This window comes from Xenopus laevis, chromosome 7S (genome assembly GCF_017654675.1).
Source record: "Xenopus laevis strain J_2021 chromosome 7S, Xenopus_laevis_v10.1, whole genome shotgun sequence".
Classification (NCBI taxonomy): Eukaryota; Metazoa; Chordata; class Amphibia; order Anura; family Pipidae; genus Xenopus; species Xenopus laevis.
The window spans coordinates 107,163,846-107,187,868 of NC_054384.1; the positions used below are offsets into that span (position 1 = coordinate 107,163,846).

Below are 24,023 nucleotides of genomic sequence, written 5' to 3' on the forward strand. Positions count from 1 at the left end.
TTGGACGTCCGCTCGATATAGTTCCGCCTTTTCTTTTACGTTTGTCCAATCAGTGTAAGGGCAACACGGTGGCTCGTCGGGACCTGTGAGAGGGTGAAGTCTGTGCCAGGCTGAGGTGTCGGGATGGCGAGTCTGTGGATGGGCGATGTAAGTCTTTGGTACCACGTGATTCTACTCTTAGTCCTCTGCCTTATGTACCACGTGATTCTACTCTTAGTCCTCTGTTTTATGTACCACGTGATTCTACTGCCTTATGTAGTGAGTGTAACTGAGTGAGAGTCTGTGTGAGAGAATGGGACACGCTCGTGTTGTGCAGTGATTTCATACAGACCATTATCTTGTTTATTACTGATCTGTCTCTCACTCTGTGTCTCACTCTCTCCCCTTTCTCTTCTATTGGAGCAGCTGGAGCCCTTCATGGATGAGACTTTCATCACTCTCGCCTTTGCCTCTATGGGAGAAACCATCGCTGCTGTTAAAATCATTCGCAACAGGATGTCTGAGTAAGTACCCCCTGCTGTCACTTGTAAGGATATTACTACTCACTGAGTCTGTACAGGGAACTCTGAGTATCACTCATGTATTATAAGGGATAATGTACCCCCTACTGTAAATGATAAGGATATTAGAAGTCACTGAGGGGTTGTTCTGTGACCATATAAAGGCACAAGGCTGCAGCCTGAGTTATACAGGGAACTCTGAGTATCACTCATGTATTATAAGGGATAATGTACCCCCTACTGTAAATGATAAGGATATTAGAAGTCACTGAGGGGTTGTTCTGTGACCATATAAAGGCACAAGGCTGCAGGCTGAGTTATACAGGGAACTCTGAGTATCACTCATGTATTATAAGGGATAATGTACCCCCTACTGTAAATGATAAGGATATTAGAAGACACTGGGGGGTTGTTCTGTGACCATATAAAGACACAAGGCTGCAGGCTGAGTTATACAGGGAACTCTGAGTATCACTCATGTATTATAAGGGATAATGTACCCCCTACTGTAAATGATAAGGATATTAGAAGTCACTGAGGGGTTGTTCTGTGACCATATAAAGGCACAAGGCTGCAGGCTGAGTTATACAGGGAACTCTGAGTATCACTCATGTATTATAAGGGATAATGTACCCCCTACTGTAAATGATAAGGATATTAGAAGTCACTGAGGGGTTGTTCTGTGACCATATAAAGGCACAAGGCTGCAGGCTGAGTTATACATGGAACTCTGAGTATCACTCATGTATTATAAGGGATAATGTACCCCCTACTGTAAATGATAAGGATATTAGAAGTCACTGAGGGGTTGTTCTGTGACCATATAAAGGCACCAGGCTGCAGGCTGAGTTATACGGGGAACTCTGAGTATCACTCCTGTATTATAAGGGATAATGTACCCCCTACTGTAAATGATAAGGATATTAGAAGTCACTGAGGGGTTGTTCTGTGACCATATAAAGACACAAGGCTGCAGGCTGAGTTATACAGGGAACTCTGAGTATCACTCATGTATTATAAGGGATAATGTACCCCCTACTGTAAATGATAAGGATATTAGAAGTCACTGAGGGGTTGTTCTGTGACCATATAAAGGCACGAGGGTCACATTTAGATTAATAAGACTTTATGATATAAAATCACTGTTACAAAACCTGTTCAGAATGAATCGTGTGTATTGGGTGAGACTGATCTATAGATTTGATTCCTCTGCTTGTGGTTGTGACATTATCATTTCTCAGTGTAACCTCTTGTCCTTCTCTCCTGCTCATGTAGAGGTCTCCCCGGTTACTGTTTTGTACAATTTGCAGAACCAGAAGCTGCAGAGAGGTGTTTGCTGAAACTCAATGGGAAACCTTTGCCTGGCGCTTCCTATGTAAGTACCAGTGTGTCCCCTACATAATAACCAATGGATAGAAATGTTTGACACAGAGTATTTATAGGTTATATTAACATCTCCATGTCCTTAAACATTGCTTACTTAGTCATTGAGAAATCATTCTTCTTTAAAGGGGTGGTTCACCTTTAAATTCTCTTTTAGTATCTTCTAGAATGACTAATGCCAAGCAAATAGTCTTCATTATTTATTTTGTTTAGTTTTTTTCTTTTGCTTTCTTCTTATTACTCTTTTCAGCATTGAAATGGAGGGGGGGTCACTGACCCCATCTAAAAAACAAATGCCCTTTTAAGGCTACACATTTATTGTTACTTTTTATTCTTCATCTTTCTATTTAGACCCTCTTCTATTCATATTCCAGTAGGGATGCACCGAATTCTGGATTCGGTTTGGGATTCAGCCTTTTTCAGCAGGATTCGGATTTGGCCGAATCCTTCTGCCTGGCCAAACTGAATCCTAATTTGCATATGTAAATTGACATTTTGTCACAAAACAAGGAAGAAAAAATGTTTTCCCTTCCCATCCCTAATTTGCATATGCAAATCAGGGCTCGGTATTCGGCCGAATCTTTCACAAAGGGTTTGGGGGTTCTGCCGAATCCAAAAAAGTGGATTCGGTGCATCCCTGTATTCCAGCCTCTTATTCAAGTTTTTTCTTTTTTGTGGAGATAAAACTCGAATGGCTGTTTCAAATTTCGATTCAAGTTTTTTGGGTTGTTTTTAATACATCCTAGTTTTAAAAAAATGATTAGATTTCAATCTTATCGAGTTTAGGGGAGTTTTTTTAAAAACTCGCATAAACTCGAAGTTCGACCTTTGATAAATGTTTATAAATATTTAGTAAGATACTTTTATGTTGATTAAACACATTTTTATATTGATCAGTAACTATATTCTGTCAATCTGCTTTTTCAGAACAAACGTTTTAAACTCAACCGCGCATTCTATGCCAAACCTCTAGATCCCAGGTAAGTCAGGATTTCTTAGTGATTATATTTGGTTTATGTTTATCAACTTTTTTTTTTTTTTCTTGCTAATCGGAATCTATACACTGGGCCCCATATATTAACACTGGGTAAATCCGCAGCACTGGAGTTAAACCATAACAACTGGTGATCTGTTCAGTAGTCACCTGCCAGTTATACAATGAAAACAAATCACTGATTGGACAAATTGGCTGCAGCGCCAGATTAGCAGGAGGAGGTTCTAGGGCTGCTGCATGCCGCAAATTGTATGGTTCCACTTAGGTTGCCAAGGGGGTTGTGGGAGCACACAAAAGGCTAAATTAAAGTATATTTAAGTATAATTGAAGTGCTACTTTTAAGTGCACATTCCCTGGTACCCTGTCTCGTAAGTAATTCAGTATAAATGCAAATGCATGTGTTTACAAAACAGATTAGGTTGCCACCTCACCCCTTTAAAACTGAACACCCATGGAATCCACAACCTGCATGGCTGACTAGCAATTCCCTTAGATGCATGCTGCATCAGCCGAGTTGCGTCGGATCAACGTTGCGACTTCATACGACATTTTTATCTTACCTTATTTCTGACGCATACAACTTGTCGCATCGCGCTGAAAACATCCATGTAGTCCTACCCTTAGTGTATAACTTGACGGTGCGGCTCGAGCGGACACATCGCTATGCGACTTGTCTGATTTCCTGAAGATACAGGAAGTGAAGGAGAAATCGCAGGTAAGTACTACATTTATCCCACTGTCGGACGAAGACGCAGCGTGCATCATTTTCATCCGACAGTCGGATAAATGTATTTCTTACCTGTGATTTATCCTTCACTTCCTGTATCTTCAGGACATCCGACACGTCGCATGCGTTTCATCGCATGGCGACCTGCTGGCTCTACACTAATGCGCAGCCATGCATCTAAATGAATTGCTAATTATCCATGCAGGCTGTGGATTCCATATGTGTTGTGTTTTTAAAGGGGGGTAGGGTGTCAACCTTAGTTCTACGTCTCACTGGAGGCATTGAGAAAACCATGGTTTTGAGCTTGTGATCCTTTTAGATTTATTTCTTGGGCACATTATTGTTGCAGTTTAATTAATGAAAAGGACAGGGGAGCTAGTATAGAGGCAGCCTTATTATCCACCAATAGTCTACCAGGTACCACTGATATCAGTAATTGACAAGCGCCTGCTCATGAGTCCTGACTCAATGGGGCCAAACTCTAATACTCCATCAGCTGATTCTATTATGGGGCTGAGTGATCATTTTGTCCCATACAAGTGATATGGACCTTGACAGTGAAAAAGAGTTTATGAGCACCCCTAATAACTAGCAAATGCAGCACTGGTGTGATTCCCACTCATCCAGCCATGTTAACATATTGCAATGGTAGGAATGTCAGGCTTGTGTTGGCCTGCAGCTTACAATAACTTAACCCACGCTTACCGGTGCATGAGAAGGACAACTGCTGTGTTGTTTACTCATTTCACATCCACCCCAGTACAACAGCAGCATCATTTTCAGTCACTAGATGGCGCCACAACTCCTCTTTAATTGCTGCTGTTCTGATTTTACTTGCACAAAAATTCGAGCAATAGTAAGGTGGCCCCTCATACATTTGGCCCTGCCTAATTAGCATACGGCGTGAAGTTAAAGTACAATGGACGTATATGTTGCAGCAAATCCATTACATTACTCAAGTCCAGGGAACCTAATTAAAATAAAATAAAGTTGTTATATTGCCCTACACGTGAGCCCAGTGTATAGTTTATGTGCCATATGTAAGGAAATTTATGGGGGAAGGAGGGAACCCAAAAATAATTTACAGCCTATCACCCTGTAGAAAGTAAGACGCCAGCGTTTTTTGGGACTTAGAAAAAGTTTCAACTAAATTTTGAGGCAGTCCTATCTACTCTATGGCACTTCACCTGGTCTGAGGTGGTGAAAGCAAGTCTGGCGCAAGAGTTAACGTTCAGTAAAATCCACATCTTAATGAATTTGCAGAGTAACGTTCATTCGTCAGAGCGAAAATCCACCTGGAGTTGGAAGTGCGAAGTAGCGCTAGTGTCTTATCTCCTTCGCTAGCGAATTTACACCAGCGTTAGTCACTTCGCCCTTTAGTAAATTTGCCCCAAAGAACCTAACCTGGTTATGGTGAGATGGGAGGAGCCAACAATCTCTGAATTATTAGGATGTATCTGTGCTATAAAACCAGCGGCTCTGGATGCAGAGTTGGCCAAAGGAACATAAAGGAGTGATTTGCATGTCTCCGCCCATATGTGACCGTTCAACTCTCATTTTTGGTATTACGCCAGTGCTGTGTATCTGGCATGAGGCAAGTAAATCTCTTCTGTTTCAGTTTTTTTGTAAACAAACTTACCAGATCAGCCTGTGTATGGCTGCCTTTACCCTTCCTTACTATCAGGCAGCAGCAGAGAAGTAACACTGGCAGATGAAATGGAAAGAGCTTCATTAGAAATACTTTCAACATCTCCAGCTTTATTTAACTGTTTTTTTGCTTTTACTTCATTTTAATAAAGCCAAACCCCCAGACCACTGATGTCTCAAGCAAATGACTATACCCAGGCCTTTAACTACTACAGCCAGCAGTATCAACAGATGTATTCCAACTGGAACCAGAAAAGCGGAAATTACAACTATCAACAATACGGAGACAACGCAAGTACCTGGCAGGTAAGTGAGCTGCATAGAGGCCTGACTGTGTAAATGAAAAGCAGATTCTGCCACATCTATACAGTGGGTTTTCTTTAAAGGGATCCTGTCATCAGAAAACAGCGCTACTCCAGCAGACTTCTGCACTGAAATCCATTTCTCAAAAGAGCAAACAGATTTTTTTATATTCATTTTTGAAATCTGACATGGGGCTAGACATATTGTCAATTTCCCAGCTGCCCCTGGTCATGTGACTTGTGCCTGCATTCTAGGAGAGAAATGCTTTCTTAGGGAGCTGCTATCTGGTTACCTTCCCATTGTTCTGTTTGGCTGCTGGGGGGGAAAGAGAGGGGGTGATATCACTCTAACTTGCAGTACAGCAGTAAAGAGTGATTGAAGTTTATCAGAGCACAAGTCACATGACTTGGGGCAGCTGGGAAATTGACAATATGTCTAGCCCCATGTCAGTTGTCAATTGAATATAAAAAAATCTGTTTGCTCTTTTGAGAAATGGATTTCAGTGCAGAATTCTGCTGAAGCAGCACAATTAACTGATTCATTTTGAGAAAAAAAAATTTCCCCATGACAGTATCCCTTTAAAATGCCGCTCTTCTACCGCAGCTCAGGAAAAAGGTTTACCCACAGCAGCAACACATGCAAATGCAAGTGATAGGGTTACCACCTCACCCCATCATTTAGATGCTTGGCTGCACATAAATCAGTTCATTCTGCAGCATGCATCTAAATAAATTGCAGGCTGTTGGTTCCATATGTGTTCAGTTTTAAAGGGGGGAAGTGGCAACCCTTGTAAGTGATCTAGCTATCAATACTTGCTTTCATCTGCAAAAAAAATTGTTTGGGGGGGAAAAAGCATTGTATTTAATTAAAATGTATAGCTGCGCTCCCCCACCCAATGTAGGTACAGATGTTAAATTGTAATTTTTATTTAGATAATGCAGATTTTTCTGACTTCTTGTGTTTCTCAGGTCCCTGAGGAAACTGCAGAAACAGCAGATGAAGCTCTGGAAGGTGAGCCACTTAAAGGAGAACTAAACCCTAAAAATGAATGTGGCTAAAAATGGCATATTTTATATAGTGAACTTATTGCACGAGGCTAAAGTTTGAGCTTGTCAATAGCAGCAATGATCCAGGACTTCAAACTTGTCACAGGGGGTCACCATCTTGGAAAGTGTCTGTGACACTCACATGCTCAGTGGGCTCTGATTGGCTGTTGAGAAGCTAAGCTTAGGGCTCGTCACTAATTAATTATCCAGCAGAAAATGAGCTTCCCTGGCTGTAATATAAGCTGATGCTACAGGTTTGCTGATTATTCAATTCTGATGCTAATTGCACTGGTTTCTGTGCTGCCATGTAGTAATTATCTGTATTAATTACTAATCAGCCTTATATTGTGACATTTCTATTCTATGTGTACTGTATATTGTGAGTGGGCTCCCTAAGCTCAGTAAGTGACAGCAGCACAGAGCATGTGCAGTGAATCAGCAGAAAAGAAGATGGGGAGCTACTGGGGCATCTTTGGAGACACAGATCTTTACTGCTAAAGGGCTGTGGTTGCCTTGGGCTGGTACAGAAGCACAAAACGTTTGAAGTACAAAGTATCCACGGCACACAGCTTAGTGTAAGCAAGGGTCTCCTTGCACGTTTATTGCGGTAGTGAGCAACGTTTCGGGGTCACGCCCCTTTGTCAAGCCTGAAGCACAAAACACCATGTACAACATTTCTAGCTACTTCTTTAGTTTAACTTTCCTTGGCCTTTTAATATTTCACAATTTATATTAGGGCTTTAAATCACTTCAATATTTGGTTTTGGGCTTGTAAGTCATAACCGCCAATTAGCAGGTGCCGTTTATTGAATCGCTATAAATACATCTGACTGGTTGCTATGGGTAACTAGACCAAACAAAGAACGTGAGATATATATATATAATATATATATATAATATAATTTTTTTTTTTTTTTTCTTTTCTTATTAATTTACTCTCTTAATGAGCAGCCTTTAGTGCAGTACACTGTTGTTTATAAAGTGAGTGCCTTGTGTATGAGCAGGGCACAATAATAACTTGTTTCTTGTCTCCACAGATCCAGTGCTCCAGCTGGACATTAACGAGGCTAATAAGCAGTTTATGGAGCAGAGTGAAGAACTATACACTGCACTTATGGACTGTCACTGGCAGCCACTGGACACCGTCATGTCCAAAATCCCAACAGATATGTGACCCAGTATTGACACTGGACTAAATCAGACAGTAGCCAGTGAGCCCAGGGCTAGTGGTGCATTGTATGACTCAATGATTCAGATGCAAACGTTCAGTTCCAAGTCAATAGAGGGAGCAATTTGGAAGATGTGTGAGTCACACCTCGTTGTTGAATATTTTCAGTCTTTTATTTACATTTTAAACCTGGAACAGACTTCTCTGCATTGTGTGGCTTGTGATTGTTTGGCTTGTGATTGTTTAGGTTTTCTATTGTTTTACTGATACCTTTTGTATCAGCATCACACAGTTCTGTAATGATGATAAAATTCACTATTTTACTATGTAATGCTGTAGTTTATTGGACTTATTTACTTTAGGGAGGTGGGTTTGATTGCCTTTTGCACCCTGAAACAATGTGTCCTGAGAGTTACTCTATTGGGCTTCTAGTAATTATGTGCAACTCTGCTGCATAGTGTTGCCACCTGTCTGGTTTTGACCCGGTAGTCTGGTTTTTTGATGGGCTGTCCAGTTCAAAACTGCCTGCCTCATTTTCCAAATTAGGAAAACCGGGCAGGATTTCCTATGATAGATGTGGCGATCAACCAATCGCTGATCACCACGGCTTAGCCCTGCCCCTGATGTCACAGACCCACCCCTGCTGCATCATGGACCCAGAAAAACCAAATAATAAAGGAAGGAAAACTCCAGCAGAATCTCTGCAAAACTTTTATTCCAGGTTGTCAATATGTTTGGTCATTTTCTACCTTCCAGTTAAAGGGACAGCTCACTCTGCTAACATTCAAAGACTCGCTGTGGGAGGGTTGGTATACTTAATCCGAAGTCAATCCTGGAGCACCTCCAGCTCTGGTACAACAGCCTTCCACATACCCTTAATATGTAGGTGTCGCATGAATAACCGAAAATACAGGTATGGGACCTGTTATCCAGAATGCTCTGGGGTTTTCTGGATAACAGATCTTTCCGTAATTTGAATCTTCATACAATAAGTCTACTAGAAAATCATATACACTTTAAAGGGCATGTAAAGGCAAAAAAATAAAATCCCATTTTTACTTTCTTTAATGAAAAAGAAACCTTTCTCCAATATACTTTAATTAAAAAATGTGTACCGTTTTTATAAGAAACCTGACTGTATGCAGTGACATTCTCCCTTCATTTACTGCTGTGGATAGGAATTGTCAGACGGTCCCTAACTGCTCTGCAGGGAAACAATCATACTTATGAACAGCAGGGGGAGCCCCCGCCTTACTTCCCAGCCATGCAGAACTCAAGCAGCTTTGTTTGTTTCCCTGTAGAGCAGTCGGCGACTGTGTAGAGATTTGTATTAGATTTTATTTTTGCCTTTACATCCCCTTTACTGTTTCCAACTCCAGCTGCAGGGACAAAGATCATGGAGCCAGAGTTAAACAGATAAACTGGGATTATTTTGCTGCAGCCACTGGTTCTACAGAGTTGGAGAAAGTTTGTATTAAACAATATAAAAACTATAAAATCCACATTAGATTACATGACAACACAGGACCCAGTGCAGTCTGTATATTCTGATTATTAATCAAGTCTTGTTGTATCGGCTTCTGGCAGATATTATTTGACTTGTGCTGTTTTGATCATTTATGATGATTCCTAAGCAGCCCAGATCACACTGAGCATGTGCACAGTCTTGGTCTTGCAAAGACGTATAACAAAGTTACAAGATGGTGACCCCCTGTGGCCAACTTTGAAAGCATAAATCATTTGTTTGATTAGGCTTGTGGTGCAGTAAGTTCATGTTTATGTTTAGTATACAAAATACAGCATTTCTAGCCTTATTCTATTTTACACTTTACTTCTCCTTCAAACAATAATAACATGTGTATTAGTGCACAATAAACACTCATTTTCATGCCTATCTTATCGCAATATAATTTATTGCATGTGGAGGAGTCCTGCATTTCGTGTTGAAATGCGTCAGGTAATGTATTGGTGAAATAAAGCTGTTTTAACTTTCATCGCTGTCTGGGGGTCCATGAAGAGTGTGTCTTCCGAAAGAGTTTCTTTAAAGCTACATTAAGCTGCTCCTGCACTTACATATAGTTTTGTAGCTGGTGTGTCTGTCATATCAGGATTCCTACTGCAGCCAATTTCAATAATCACAGGGAACTCCTCCCTAAAAAATAATGCTCCGGTTCTTCGTCTTCCAAACACTTTTTGCAGTTGAGTTGTTTTCAAATGGTTCACCAGAAATAAAGCCTTTTTTACCCTTTTTCCAAAATTCAAGTTGAATATTGGTGTCTCTGGTGTTTCAGTCTGACAGCTCAGTAATTCAAGTGCAGGTTCTGTTACAATTTGGCCCATTAGTGGATCCATTTCTCAGCAGCATCTCTGGAATATCAGCAAGTATTGTATCAAATCTAACAGCTGCCTGTAATGAAACCCAGAGATTCTGCTCAGCAGGGACAAAGATAAGAAATGTATCAACTAAATGGATCAATTTTGATCAGGAAGAAAGTGAAAAATGAAACTTTAAGGGCGAGGTGAAACGTGGCGTTTTTACGTTGCGTTTTTAAAAACATACAGCCAAACGTAAATACACAAAAAATTAAGCCCTATTGAAAATAATGGAATACGCACTATAGCAATTCCCACAGGGCGCTTGCAAGTCAACATCCACCACAAGACGCCAGTATTAGCAGTAATTCGTTTTTTAGCAGATACGCTAAGGAAACAGCGTATTATTGTACTCTGTGTGATCCGCAGGTTTGGAAATTCACTTGCGTATTTTCAACATGGCGGGCAAACTCTTGCGAGATAGATTTCGCATATATGTATTGACGGCGTTGTAGGCTGGTGATGTAATTACGTTGCGTATTGACAAGCAGCACTGCTACAGTCTTCATGTTAATTCTTTCCCACTTGCCTTTTTTTTTTTTTTTTTTTTTTACAAAACTTTACTAAAATTTACTAAAAAGAGTGGAATTGTGGGGAACGAGAAAAAACAGAAATGCATGCTGGGAAAAAGGAATGCACCGAATCCAGGATTCGGCCAAGATTCGGCCTTCTTCAGCAGGATTCAGATTCGGCCGAATCCGAATCCTAATTTGCATATGCAAATTAGGGACAGGGAGGGAAATCGCGTGACTTTTTGTCACAAAACAAGGAAGTAAAAAAATGTTTTCCCCTCTCCATCCCCTAATTTGCATATGTAAATTAGGATTCGGTATTCGGCCGACTCTTTCGTGAAGGATTCGGGGGTTCGGCCGAATCCAAAATAGTGGCAATACTGGCAAAAGAAAACTTCAGTCTGAAAAACACATAATATTATGCGTGTGTGGTCTCATTGGCGTATTTACGATCAATCGCGCCTTTTTTAAAATGCAACGAAACATGCCACTAGTGATGGGTGAATAAATTCGACAGGCGCAGATTCGTGCTGAATTTCTGCGCTTCGTGCTGGCAAAAAAATGTGCGAAACGCCCGCAAAAATTTGGACGCAAGTCGGAAAAGTCTCTTGCATCAAAACCGTTGCGCATCAAAACTATTCAGACGCCCATTGACTTTAACACTAGCGGCAAAATTTACGCAAATTGACACGGGCATCAAAATTCGAGTTTCGCTAATTTTTCGGTGAAGTGAAACTGGAGAAATTTGCTCATCACTACACGCCACGTGTGACTTTGCCCTAATGGCAACTGTCATGGGAAAATATGCATCAGTTAATTGTGCTGCTCCAGCAGAATTCTGCACTGAAATCTATTTTTCAAAAGACCAAACAAATGTTTTTATATTAAATTTTGAAATCTGACATGGGGTTAGACTTATTGCCAGTTTCACATGTGCCCCCAGTCGTGTGACTTGTGCTCTGATAAACTTCAGTCACTCTTTACTGCTGTACTGCAAGTTGGAGTGATATCACCCCCTCCCGTTCCCCCCCAGCAGCCTAACAACAGAACAACGGGAAGGTAACCAGATAACAGCTCCCTAACACAAGATACCAACTGCCTGGTAGATCTAAGAACAACACTCAATAGTAAAATCCAGGTCCCACTGAGACACATTCAGTTACATTGAGTAGGAGAAACAACAGCCTGCCAGAAAGCAGTTCCATCCTAAAGTGCTGGCTCTTTCTGAAATCACATGACCAGGCAAAATGACCTGAGATGCACCTACACACCAATATTACAACTAAATACACTTGTTGGTTCAGGAATTAAATTTTATATTGTAGAGTGAATTATATGCAGCGTAAACAGTGTCATTTAGAAATAAAAACGACATCATAAAAATTATGGCAGAATCCCTTTAAACTTCACTGTCCGTCATAAATAGAAAATAGGAAGTCTTTTTAAAACAATCTTTATTTCTTTTTTTTCCACTAGCTGTTGTGTGGAAAGCGAACAACCCCTTTAAAAGATTTCATTTCATATTGCATCTGTATACATAGAATTAATAGCTGATTTATCGGAGTGATGGAAATGATACAATGTGCCCTCCTTGGCATCCCAAAATTGTCTCGCCATTTGTTATAGGCAGCTATAAGGCCTTCTTGCTTTCATTTAGAAAAAGAATTTAGACACAGAAACAAAAAAGCGGAAGGGCGTTCTTTAATTTTTCAAAAAAAAAATATATATATATTTTCTTCAACACCCTTTTCATGCACAGTACGCATTCTGCCAGGAAGCTCAGAAAAGAGGAAAGCATATTTGTTCTGCTTTGGTAACAGAAGAGCAAGTTTTGAGAAGACTCTTTGGGAGAAGGCGATAAAAATAAACTTATATGTAAAGGCTTATTTTAAGAAAACTCTGGAAATTAAGGTAACATGATTAATATCAGTGTTGAGATGTGCGTGTGGCATTGTGTAAAGATTTACATTTTAGTCATTCGGAGTAGAAATGCATATTTATATGGAATAAACGTACGTTTGGCCCATTGATACACGACATGCAGATGATCTATTAAATTTGCAGTAGCTAAAATTATAGTCCTAATAATTCATGTAAGTTATTTCCAGTTTATGTAGCCTCATCCCCTTCCAATTAAACCCATTAGCATGTGTTTCTGTTTGTCACAAATCTTTTTGTTGACCAAAACCTGCTGTCAAACCCTGAAACTACCACTGTGTTCATAGTGGTCATTTCCATCTGTGTATGAAAGAATCAGACTTTTTTCATTATTTTTCTAATCAACCTTTTCCATTCGTTGTTTACCTTATTTAATGGTCACAAAATGTATCATTTCTGCTTGTTAAAGGGATACTGTCATGGGAAAAAAAAATTTTTTCAAAACGAATCAGTTAATAGTGCTACTCCAGCAGAATTCTGCACTGAAATCCATTTCTCAAAAGAGCAAACAGATTTTTTTATATTCAATTTTGAAATTTGACATGGGGCTAGACATTTTGTCAATTTCCCAGCTGCCCCTGGTCATGTGACTTGTGCCTGCACTTTAGGAGAGAAATGCTTTCTGGCAGGCTGCTGTTTTTACTATTGAGTGTTGTTCTTAGATCTACCAGGCAGCTGTTATCTTGTGTTAGGGAGCTGTTATCTGGTTACCTTCCCATTGTTCTGTTGTTTGGCTGCTGGGGGGGGGGAAAGGAGGGGGGTGATATCACTCCAACTTGCAGTACAGCAGTAAAGAGTGATTGAAGTTTATCAGAGCACAAGTCACATGACTTGGGGCAGCTGGGAAATTGGCAATATGTCTAGCCCCATGTCAGATTTCAAAATTGAATATAAAAAAATCTGTTTGCTCTTTTGAGAAATGGATTTCAGTGCAGAATTCTGCTGGAGCAGCACTATTAACTGGTTCAAAAAAAAATATTTTTTTCCCATGACAGTATCCCTTTAACTTATTTGAAATCTAAACAACTGCATCTGTAACTAATGCATTCATGTAATTCATCAGGAAGCATAAAGAGTCCCACTGTATTCACCTTCCTGCACTATATAGGAATTCTAACTCTTAGGGGCATATTTATCAAGGGTTGAATTTTGAATTTGAAAAACGTCAGAATTCGAATTCAAAAAGACCAACCGAAGTTAAGTCAATTGAAGTAATATCGCATTCAATCGAATTTGAATCAAAGTTTTTCCCAAAAAAGACTTTGATTTTTCATGGTCCACCAATTGACTCCAAATTGGTTCTAGGAGGTCCCCCATAGGCTAAAGCAGCAATTCAGCAGGTTTTAGATGGCGAATGGTCAAAGTTGAATTTTCAAAGATGAAAAATTTCGATATTAGAATTTTCTAATTTTTTTCAAAATCGAATTTGGACTATTCCCTAGTCAAAGTACACAAAAAACAGCTTGAAATTTGAATTTTTTGAATTCAAAAATTCACCTCGACCTTTGATAAATCTGCCCCCAAAATGTTGAATAATGAGAGTTCTCAGTTTAAGAAATATTGGGGTGGTTATTTATCAAAATCAGAATTATTCAGATTTTGTAATAAAAAAAAGCCCAACCAAACTAGAATCCACAATTTGCCCTTATTTATAAATAAAAAAAACTCTGAAAAATTGGATCGAGAAAAACTGCCACATTTTTGAAATTGTTGTGCAAAAGACCCCAGGATTTTTCACTTTTGACAACTGAAAACCACAAAAAAATTTAATTTAGGGGACATCTGCCATTGACTTTTACATGAATTCAACAGTATTTTCAGATTCAGACTTGGAATAGATTAAGGGCATAATTAATCTGGAAAAAAAATTGCATCATTTTTTACTGCGACTTTTTCAGGTTTTCTGTATCAAAACAGATGCCGTGAACGAATCACGCCTTTATAAGTAACCCCCTGAATGTATTAAACACTAACATTGAAATCTCTGTTTTGATGCATTAGGGTTATGGATAAAGGACTGATTGAGGGATTTCTCCTGGTTTTCAGTGCAGGTAAGTACAATTATGTCCATATCCAGTCATGGACCAGGGGTGCTAGGCTGTTCCAGATTGTCTTTCAACACCTTATTCCAAAGGGGTTTGGACTTCTTTAGTTCAAGTCTCCTTGTCAGCACCTCCCCATTAAATTAAAGCAATGCTCTACCAGCCATTCAGCCATATTTCCATGAATATATAGGACAGCAAATACTGTGTTGATCCCAAAATCTCATTCTAATTGACCTTTGTGTTGGGATTCCAACAGTATTTATGTGAATAATTATGTGTTCTCAGGCAGAGCCCACTTAGCCATTGCTCCAGGCTTTGAGGGAACAGCCCCACAGTTTGGGAAACAACCCATTAGACATCTAAAACATGTAAGGGTTTAGTACAAGAGGCTTGCTTTCACTCTTGGAAAAGAGAGCCAATACCTGGTTATGCAGCAAACGGGGTGATCCCATTTTATTCCATGGTGCTATTGACACTTTACAAAAGATCAAATGTTTCTGGACAGCATGGCCCTTCCTCGTTGATATTGAACCAAATATACTATACATACTGTATTTATAGACTTACAAACAGTAAGTCCTAGTGGTGGTCAATGTGAAAAGTCCTCAACAATGAAACTTTGTCCATTTTTCCCTTAACCCATTACCTCAAGCATATCACCGGGACTGCCACATGAAGGCCCCTCCAGGCAGTCACCGGGCCCCCTCCCAGCTTCCCTATGCACGCTTCGGTTAGTGCTGGTTCAGGCGCGCATGCGCAAACGCTGCTGCAGCGCGTGCCACGCAGTTGCATCAGCGTAAGTTTTTTTTAAGGGGGAGCCCAATTGGAGGAGTATGGCTGGGCTGGCAGGGGCCCACTGGGTTTTTTCCTGGTGTCCCGGTGGCCCAGTCCAATACTGCTTCCGACCTCCCTTCCTGCCTCGGCCGAAAGAAAAAGAAGGCAAGTGTGGGGGTGCTGGAGGGGGGTTTTGGCTAGGGGATGGGGTCCAGAGGGCTCATTGCATCTGGGATGGGGGCCCAGGGGGTGGTGGTGGGCCCCAAGGCAGCAGCCCCAGTGGGCCCGGGCATACAGTCCAACACTTCTAAGGTCCCGTCACACTCATGCACAAGAGAGAGAGGTTTTTTACGTGCCAGAAAAAGCCATGCACATTTGCACCTTTAACATATATACCGTATATACTCGAGTATAAGCCGGGGTACTTAATTTTACCTCCAAAAACTGGGAAAGCTTATTGACTTGAGTATAAGCCTAGGGTGAGAAATGCAGCAGCTTCTGGTAAGTTTCAATCTAAAAATTGAGGATTTCTGCTCCCATTGGAGGTGCCGGCGTCTTGTTTTTGGATGCCGGCGACCATTCTTGGACGCCGGTGAATATTCTTGGAGACTATTCTTGGACGCCAGCGACTATTCTTGGACGCCAGCGACTATTCTTAGATGTTTTTGCGCTGGACCCGAGTATAAGCCGAGGTAGAGTTGTTCAGCATATTTTGGGGGCTGAAAAACTCGGCTTATACTCGAGTATATACGGTAGGCTATATTATCTAGTATGCTAAAGATCTGGGGCTTTCCAGATAATTTGGATATTCATTCCTTTAGTCTTCTAAAAATTAACTAAAGCACTCATACTGAAAAATTGGAGATCTTTAGAGGTCCCCAACATTACTGAATGGTTCTCCTATGTAGAGGATATAAAACAAATGGAAGAGGTCAAACATATAATACAAAACAAAAGCAATCAATTCTGGGAAACTTGGTCCCCATGGAAAAATTATATGATGACAGTAAGTGGTTAAGTGTAATATTGTTTGTTTATCACTTCCTTATAAAGTGATTATCGTTAACCAAGCGAGTAAGTGTAATGTCCGAAGAAGGCTTGGTGTATCATCTTGCAGCTGTGGGTAGTAAAATTGTGGTTTGATACATATTGCATGTTTCCTTTTTTTTTCTTTTCTGTATTTCTTTCACTGTGAAGAACAAAATAAAGAATTATAAGTCTTCTAAAAATAATTTAAACATGAAATAACACCAACAGGGTTATGTTGCCACAATATGGACTCATGCATCTTAGTAACCATCAAATACAAGGTACTTTTTAATTTTTACAGAGAAAAAAGGGAATATATATATTTTTCAATTAGAATTAGTTGCATAAAATAGAGTCTACTGTATTGGAGATGGACTTCTGGTACGGTACTTCAGAGCTTTCTGAACAACAGGTTTCTGAATAAGGAATTGCATGCCCATATTATATTAATGGATCAAGACTTGTGCTGCAAGCTAAAAATAAGTGCAATTGCAAAGGTACCCCAACTAATGTATATTTAATTCATGGACTCAACAAAGGTATTTGCTCAGACACTGGATCAAATTCAATTTAAAGGGCATGTTAAGGCAAAAAAATAAAATCCAATTTTTACTTTCTTTAATGAAAAAGAAACCTATCTAAACAATATTCTTTCATTAAAAAATGTGTACCGTTTTTAGAAGAAACCTGACTGTATGCAGTGAAATTCCCCCTTCATTTACTGCTGTGGATAGGAATGTCAGACAGTCCCTAACTGCTCTGCAGGGAAACAATCATACTTATGAACAGCAGGGGGAGCCCCCGCCTTACTTCCCAGCCATGCAGAACTCAAGCAGCTTTGTTTGTTTCCCTGTAGAGCAGTCGGCGACTGTGTAGAGATTTGTATTGGATTTTATTTTTGCCTTTACATCCCCTTTACTGTTTCCAACTCCAGCTGCAGGGACAAAGATCATGGAGCCAGATTTAAACAGATAAACTGGGATTCTATTTGGAGGATTATTTTGCTGCAGCCACTGGTTCTGCAGAGTTGGAGAAAGTTTGTATTAAACAATACAAAAACTATAAAATCCACATTAGATTACATGACAACACAGGACCAGTGCAGTCTGTATATTCTGATTATTAATCAGTCTTGCTGTATCGGCTTCTGGCAGATATTATTTGACTTGTATTGTTTTGATAATTTATGATGATCCCTAAGCAGCCCAGATCACACTGAGCATGTGCACAGTCTTGGTCTTGCAAAGATGTATAACAAAGTTACAAGATGGTGACCCCCTGTGGCCAACTTTAAAAGCATAAATCATTTGTTGGATTAGGCTTGTGGTGCAGTAAATTCATGTTTTTGTTAAGTAGGGATGCACAGAATCCAGGATTCGGTCAGGATTCGGCCTTTTTCAGCAGGATTCGGCTGAATCCTTCTGGCTGGCCGATCCGAATCCTAATTTGCATATGCAAATGGGAGGGAAATCACATGACTTTTTGTCACAAAACAAGGAAGTAAAACATGTTTTTCCCTTCCCACCCCTAATTTGCATATGCAAATTAGGGTTTGGATTTGTTTCGGTATTCGGCTGAATCTTTCGCGAAGGATTCGGGGGTTTCGGCCAAATCCAAAATAGTGGATTTGGTGCATCCCTAATGTTTAGTATACAAAATACAGCATTTCTAGCCTCATTCTATTTTAGACTTTACTTCCCCTTTAATGAGAAAACGTTATTGATTTGTCAAATGAAAACTCATGGACAAGATTCAATTCAAGGAGAAAAAATCATTTTTCCTAAATCAGTTCCAGTTTTTTCCCATAAACTTCAATAGAGTTTTCATGTGATAAACCAAGAGTTTTTCTTAATTGAATTGCAGCTCAAGTTAAATCTTATCCATAACTTTTCACTTGATAAAACCTTTTTCTCACTGTATTGAATCTGGCCCATTATGTATCAAGGAAAAGCATTTCCATACCTCCCAACACTTGAAACATTGTAAAGACAGACATAAACATCAGCTGCGCATAGCGCGCCTACATTTGTGACCACACCCCCTAATTACCGTGTCCATTTTACAAAATTTGGCAGGTTATGAAAGTTAAAAAACATTTCTGAGAGTTTTAGGGCAATGTTTTATATGTTACTACAGCTTTGCTAATGAAGCTGAAATTGCCCTTGAAAACCTGTGAATTTCAGTTTTCCCAAGAGATCTGCTTATCTTCAATTGTTCCAAATTAATCGAAGTGCAGCCGCTCAGTGTTCTGGGCTGTCTGCCAAAAAGCCTATTATTTTAATTAATTTTCAGAAATGTTGTATTTTTTTTTTCTGGTGTCCGTGCAAGAGATCAAAGAGAAACTCAGGACTTTTCAGTAAGAAACCCGGGACTGTCCCGCAGAAAACAGGACAGTTGAGATGTATGCTTTTCTCCAGAAAGGCGGGTCTGAGCCAGCGGAGCCCGGACGCTGACTCCAATTTATGGGACACATTGTCGTGTATTTAAAGGACCAGTAACATCAAATTTTTTTTTAAAAAAAAATTGTTAGTATACAACAAGAACACAACAAGAAAAAACCACCAAGACAAACAAAACTTTAAAATAGCAAAGCCTTTATTAAGAAATAACTTACTGACTCCTCCTCCTGCGCTGCCGGGTGTGAGTGTTCAGCGTGGAACTTCACTTGAATGCTGTGTTAGGGCAGCAATTGTGTTCTTTATATTCGCATGGAGTCCAGCAGCAGCCAGGAGAGGGGCCACATGGAGGGGCATGGAGCACTGAGCTGCGTTCAGCAGAAACACCTCACTCCACGTCAGCCGCAGCAGAGCCACTAGGTCGATTATCTGCAGGTCTGAGAAGAAAGGGATGTCCCTGGCCCAATCCACGGGGCTGAACAGTAACCGGGCCGCGAGCTGGCAGATGTTCTCAATGCCTATGATGTTGTTGGGCTGCAAGCATTGGCTTCCATAGCTGGACATGGTGTCAGGCTCTGCCCGCAGCAGCAGAGAGATGTATCCGGACAGGTAGCAGTGGCCGTTCAAGGGGTCGCCGTTGGAGAGAATGTATTGGCCTGGGTTCAAATTTTTTTGATGTTACTGGTCCTTTAAAAAATATCTGCCCTATAGGAGAACACCCATAATAATAATGTAATTTAATGTAAATATTGTTAAAGTAAATATACGAACGGGAGGACGGCACTCCGGTAAAAAACAGGTTTTTATTGTAAAGTACTGCAAAGGTACTTAAGCCTTACGCGTTTCGGGAACACCTTCCCTTAATATGATTAATTATGTACCTTTGCAGTACTCTACAATAAAAACCTGTTTTTTACCGGAGTGCCGTCCTCCCGTTCGTATATTTACTGTTGGCAGTGGGGACACTGCGGACTGAGCACCCGGCATTACAGAGGAGCAAAGTGGTTGTGAGTTGAATCGGTCCTTATCATTTTTGAGAGATAAATATTGTTACATGTATATGTATGACGTGTGCTGTTCTTTGTGGTTTTAAATTCATGTCTGGTTTACAGTTTATCCAGGTTTTTGTCATACAACATGGAAAGATGATCCCGTGTATTTCCCAGAACAGATTACAGCCTGGAAAGGTTCCTGTGTGCTGATACCATGCTATGAGAAATATAACAGTCGTATCAAAAACTTTCTATGGTATCATAACCCAGTGTATGATAAAAACCAATCCAAATGGACTGGGACAATTGTTTATCAAATGAAAGATTCAGTGAATGTGGAAAGTCATAACATGAGGACTTCCAGGTATCAGGAATCAGGAAAATGTGGAATTGTACTGGCAGATGTGCAGGAAGGAGACAGAGGGATATACAAGCTGAGGATAGATTATGGAGATAATTTGTGGATGACAAAGAAGAGTGTGTCTCTGACTGTCTCTGGTAAGTACCTTGTACTTGTGTTCAGTCCAGTGGAAAGTGATAGGGGAATACAGTCCAGTCATCTGATTGGCTCACAGGTGATTTGACTGCCCCTGCAGCTCTCCTCACTCTCCTCACCACATCTGTTGATGTCCCACCTGTCGGATTTATGCTCCTATAGTCCTCCAGGGATATAAGATTCTCAGCCACGATGAGTAAGTCCCTCTTGGATTTGAATAAATACTTACTCAAATCGAGTCTGGCCCCGAAGTTCCCCCTGGGCCTGACTTGAAGCAAACAGATTCTCTCAGGAAATTAACCAGACAGCTTTATTTGAGGTATACATTAATACAGAGTATTACAATACAGAGTATTAAATAATAGCTCATATGTCCTGAAAGCTCGTGAGGACGTTGGGGGACAATAAGCAATACAACAGATGACTATTTAACCATTTCTTCTTCTATGGGGCTGATCCAGAGGCATCCAATCATCATTCTTGTTTTAGCACAACTGTGTCACTATTTCCATCTTAAGGACAGACTCACAGTCTCAGTACAAAAGCCAAATAAGCTGCAACTACTGTGTCAGCTCAGTGGAGCTCATTTATAAACAGTGGGCAAATTTGTTCCTAGGCAGTAACCCATGGCAACCACTCAGATGATTGCTTTCACTGCTCAACCTGCAGCTAGCTGAAAAAAAGCTAATCACTGATTGGTTGCTAAGGGTTACTGCCCAGGTGCAAATTTGCCCACTGTTTATAAATGAGCCCCAGTGTCTAGAATGGTATCTATGCTGTAGTTTCTGAGACGATGTGTCTTGCTTGGCCTTGCTCTATACTTGTGACATGAGACAACGGATGTATATTCCTTGTTCTGTGCAAACATTCTACATTCTAATAACAGAATGGCCTTTAACCTTGAGCTTCTTCTACAACACAGCAATTCTGTACTAGTGTCCTGTTCTATAATCTTTGTTCTTTGATAATAACCACTTATTGCTTAAAACTAAAACCTTGATATCTACACCACCCATCTTCAGAAAAGGAGCACAGGCAGATGGAACTCTCAGAAATGCAGAATTGTGTTACAAGAATAGCCTGTAAGAGAGAGAGACGCCTTTTCTAATCTTCCTCCTTTCTCATACATCAGTATATAGAAGACTTTTGACTGGTGATCACTGGAGTCATTTATCAACAGTGCTCACATGATGTTCTAAGGCAACCAATCCCATTGTAACTTTCATTGTTCTTCCTGTAGACCCTTTTTGTTCTGTATCTGTATTATTACAATGGCAGTTATAGAACTGATCACCCATTAAATGAGTTGTTCACCTTTGAGTTAAAGGGTTTCTGTCATTATTTTTATGCTTTATTTTTTTTTTTTTTTTAAAGTACACTGTTTAAACTGGAAATAATTCACTCTAACATTGCATTTTTATTCTTGAACTGACAAATGTACTGTTTTTAGCAGTAATATTGGTGTGGAGGTGCACCTCAGTGCATTGTGTCTGATTTTGAGCTTTGAGAAGGAGCCAGTGCTGTACTATAAAATGATTTTGAGACATTCATTGTACTTCAACATGACCCAAGTCTTGTGTATACTCTCTAGCACCACATAGTGGTAGACATGAGAATAGCACCCAACCAGGAAAAAACAGGGTTTTCCTGCTTGGGTGCAATGCGAACGAATACTTTAGCAGAGGTGTCAGGGAGATGCTATTTGGTTTGTTGCCCATTGTTCTGTTGATAGGCTGCTGATGGGTTGCAGTGGGGAGTCATATCTCTCCAACTTGCAGTGTAACAGTAAAGAATAACTGAAGTTGATCAGAGCACAAGTCACATGACTGGGGGCACCTGGGAAGTGGACATAATGTCTAGACCCATGTCAGATTTCAAAATTAAATATAAAAAAAAAATCTGTTTGGTATTTTAAAAAAATGAATTTCAGGGCAGGATTCTGCTGCGGCAGTACTTTTAACTGATGCGTTTTGAAAAAATCATGTTTTTCCGCTACAGTATTCTTTTAACTTTTAGAAAGATGTAGAGAGTGATATTCTGAGACAATTTGCAATTGGTTTTTATTTTTTATTTATGTTTCTTGCGTTTGCGTTTAGCTTTTCATTTAGCAGCTCTCCGGTTTGCAATTTCAACAGTCTGGTAGCTAAGGTACAAAATATCCTAGAAACAATGCACTGATTGTAATAAAAGAACAGAATACAAATAGGAGAGGCCTGAATATAAAGAGGAGTAATAAAAAGTAGCAATGACAATAAATTTGTAGCCTTACAGAGCATTTGTTTTCTAGATGGGTTCAGTGACCCCCAATTTATAAGCTGGAAAGAGTCAGAAAAAAGGCATATCATTAAAAAACTATAAAAAATGAAGACTAACTGAAAATTTGCTTAGAATTGACCATTTTATTACATACTAAAAGTTAACTTAAAGATGAACCACCACTTTTAGACTGTTTTATGAAGACATGTGTAAAGCTCAGAATCAAGTGTTATTTTGCTCATTATTAAAAGTATTGCACAATTCAAGGTCTTTACTGATCAAAGACTTTATTATAAATGCAAAATAAATGGCCAATAAGAATTCTGACTCCCAGCACCATGTCAGGCATCTTGCTGTTGTAGGGATGTGATATTGGCAGGCAAATCCTCAGTATTATATAGGGATGCACGGAATACAGGATTCGGTTCGGGATTGAGCCAGGATTTGGCCTTTTTCAGCAGGATTCGGATTCCTTGTGCCCGGCCGAACCGAATCCGAATCCTAATATGTGAATAAAGCTGGCCATAGACGCAAAGATCCGATCGTATGAATCGTGGATTCGTACGATTTTCGGACCATGTGTGGAGAGTCCCGACATTTTTCGTCCGTCGGAGATCGGTCGTTTGGTCGATCGTACAGGTTAGAAAATTTCTGTCGCCTGCCGATAATATCTCTGCGTGTATTGTTACGATTTTCAGTGGGAGACTGTCACTAGTGTTGTCAGACATAAGTATCGTACGATTGCTGTCAGGGGCAGAACATTGGGTGATCTGTTCTTATTTGATCGGAATGGTAAAGACTTTGATCTGAATGGTTAGTGGAGGGTCGGGAGATGGGAAAGTCCGATCGTACGTTGATTCGTACGATCGGATCTTTGCGTCTATGGCCAGCTTTAGGGGTGGGGAGGGAAATGTTCAGATTCGGTTTGGTATTCCGCTGAATCTTTCAGGAAGGATTCGGGGGTTCGGCTGAATCCAAAATAGTGGATTCTGTGCATCCCTAGTATTATAGACACCTAAATGGGTCCTGATGGGGATTTGTGTCATTGCTCTGCTTATGTAAGTCCCTGTAGTTCTCACAGTGTACAGTAGTGCTATAACATAAAGGTCTAGGAAACCATGCGGTCTGGGTCCATTTTGCTTTAGCCCTTACCAAGCAGGCAGGAAGGGAATTGGGTAGTGGAACCTAGGTACTTTGGGCCTATAAAGGATAAGCTATACTCTGTAATAGGTCACTCCAGGAGCGACAGACAAGTTATTTAGTTGAGCAGCCTAAGGCTCAGACGAGGAGAGTCAGAGGGATTAAGACCCCGGGTACTAATTGCCCAGAAGTAGGTACTAAGTGTACAGACTTAGGGATGTAGAGATTCCCCTGGGTTTGACTTAGGGAAAAGGCTGAAAGCTTGGTGTACCTTCAATTGTTGCTGTACATGTTCCCTTGCCTG

At 40.2% G+C, this 24,023-nt stretch overlaps 2 protein-coding genes across 2 annotated transcripts in view; both read left to right on the forward strand.

Moving 5' to 3' along the window:
• Positions 1-58: 58 nt before the first annotated feature.
• On the forward strand, positions 59-8,099 carry trnau1ap.S (tRNA selenocysteine 1 associated protein 1 S homeolog). Its single transcript, NM_001087119.1, is given in 7 exon segments — positions 59-147; positions 406-503; positions 1,776-1,875; positions 2,811-2,863; positions 5,404-5,557; positions 6,523-6,565; positions 7,638-8,099. Coding segments are annotated over 7 exon segments (609 nt in total). The 5' UTR covers positions 59-123; the 3' UTR covers positions 7,775-8,099.
• A 4,021-nt stretch (positions 8,100-12,120) lies between these two features.
• Positions 12,121-24,023, forward strand: part of LOC108705111 — a 62,719-nt gene continuing 50,816 nt past the window's right edge. The window contains exons 1-3 of the mRNA XM_041570654.1: positions 12,121-12,564; positions 14,593-14,642; positions 19,948-20,325. Of these exons, the coding sequence (XP_041426588.1) occupies positions 14,597-14,642; positions 19,948-20,325 (424 nt within the window). The 5' untranslated portion in view covers positions 12,121-12,564; positions 14,593-14,596. The remainder of the gene's footprint in view (positions 12,565-14,592; positions 14,643-19,947; positions 20,326-24,023) is intronic.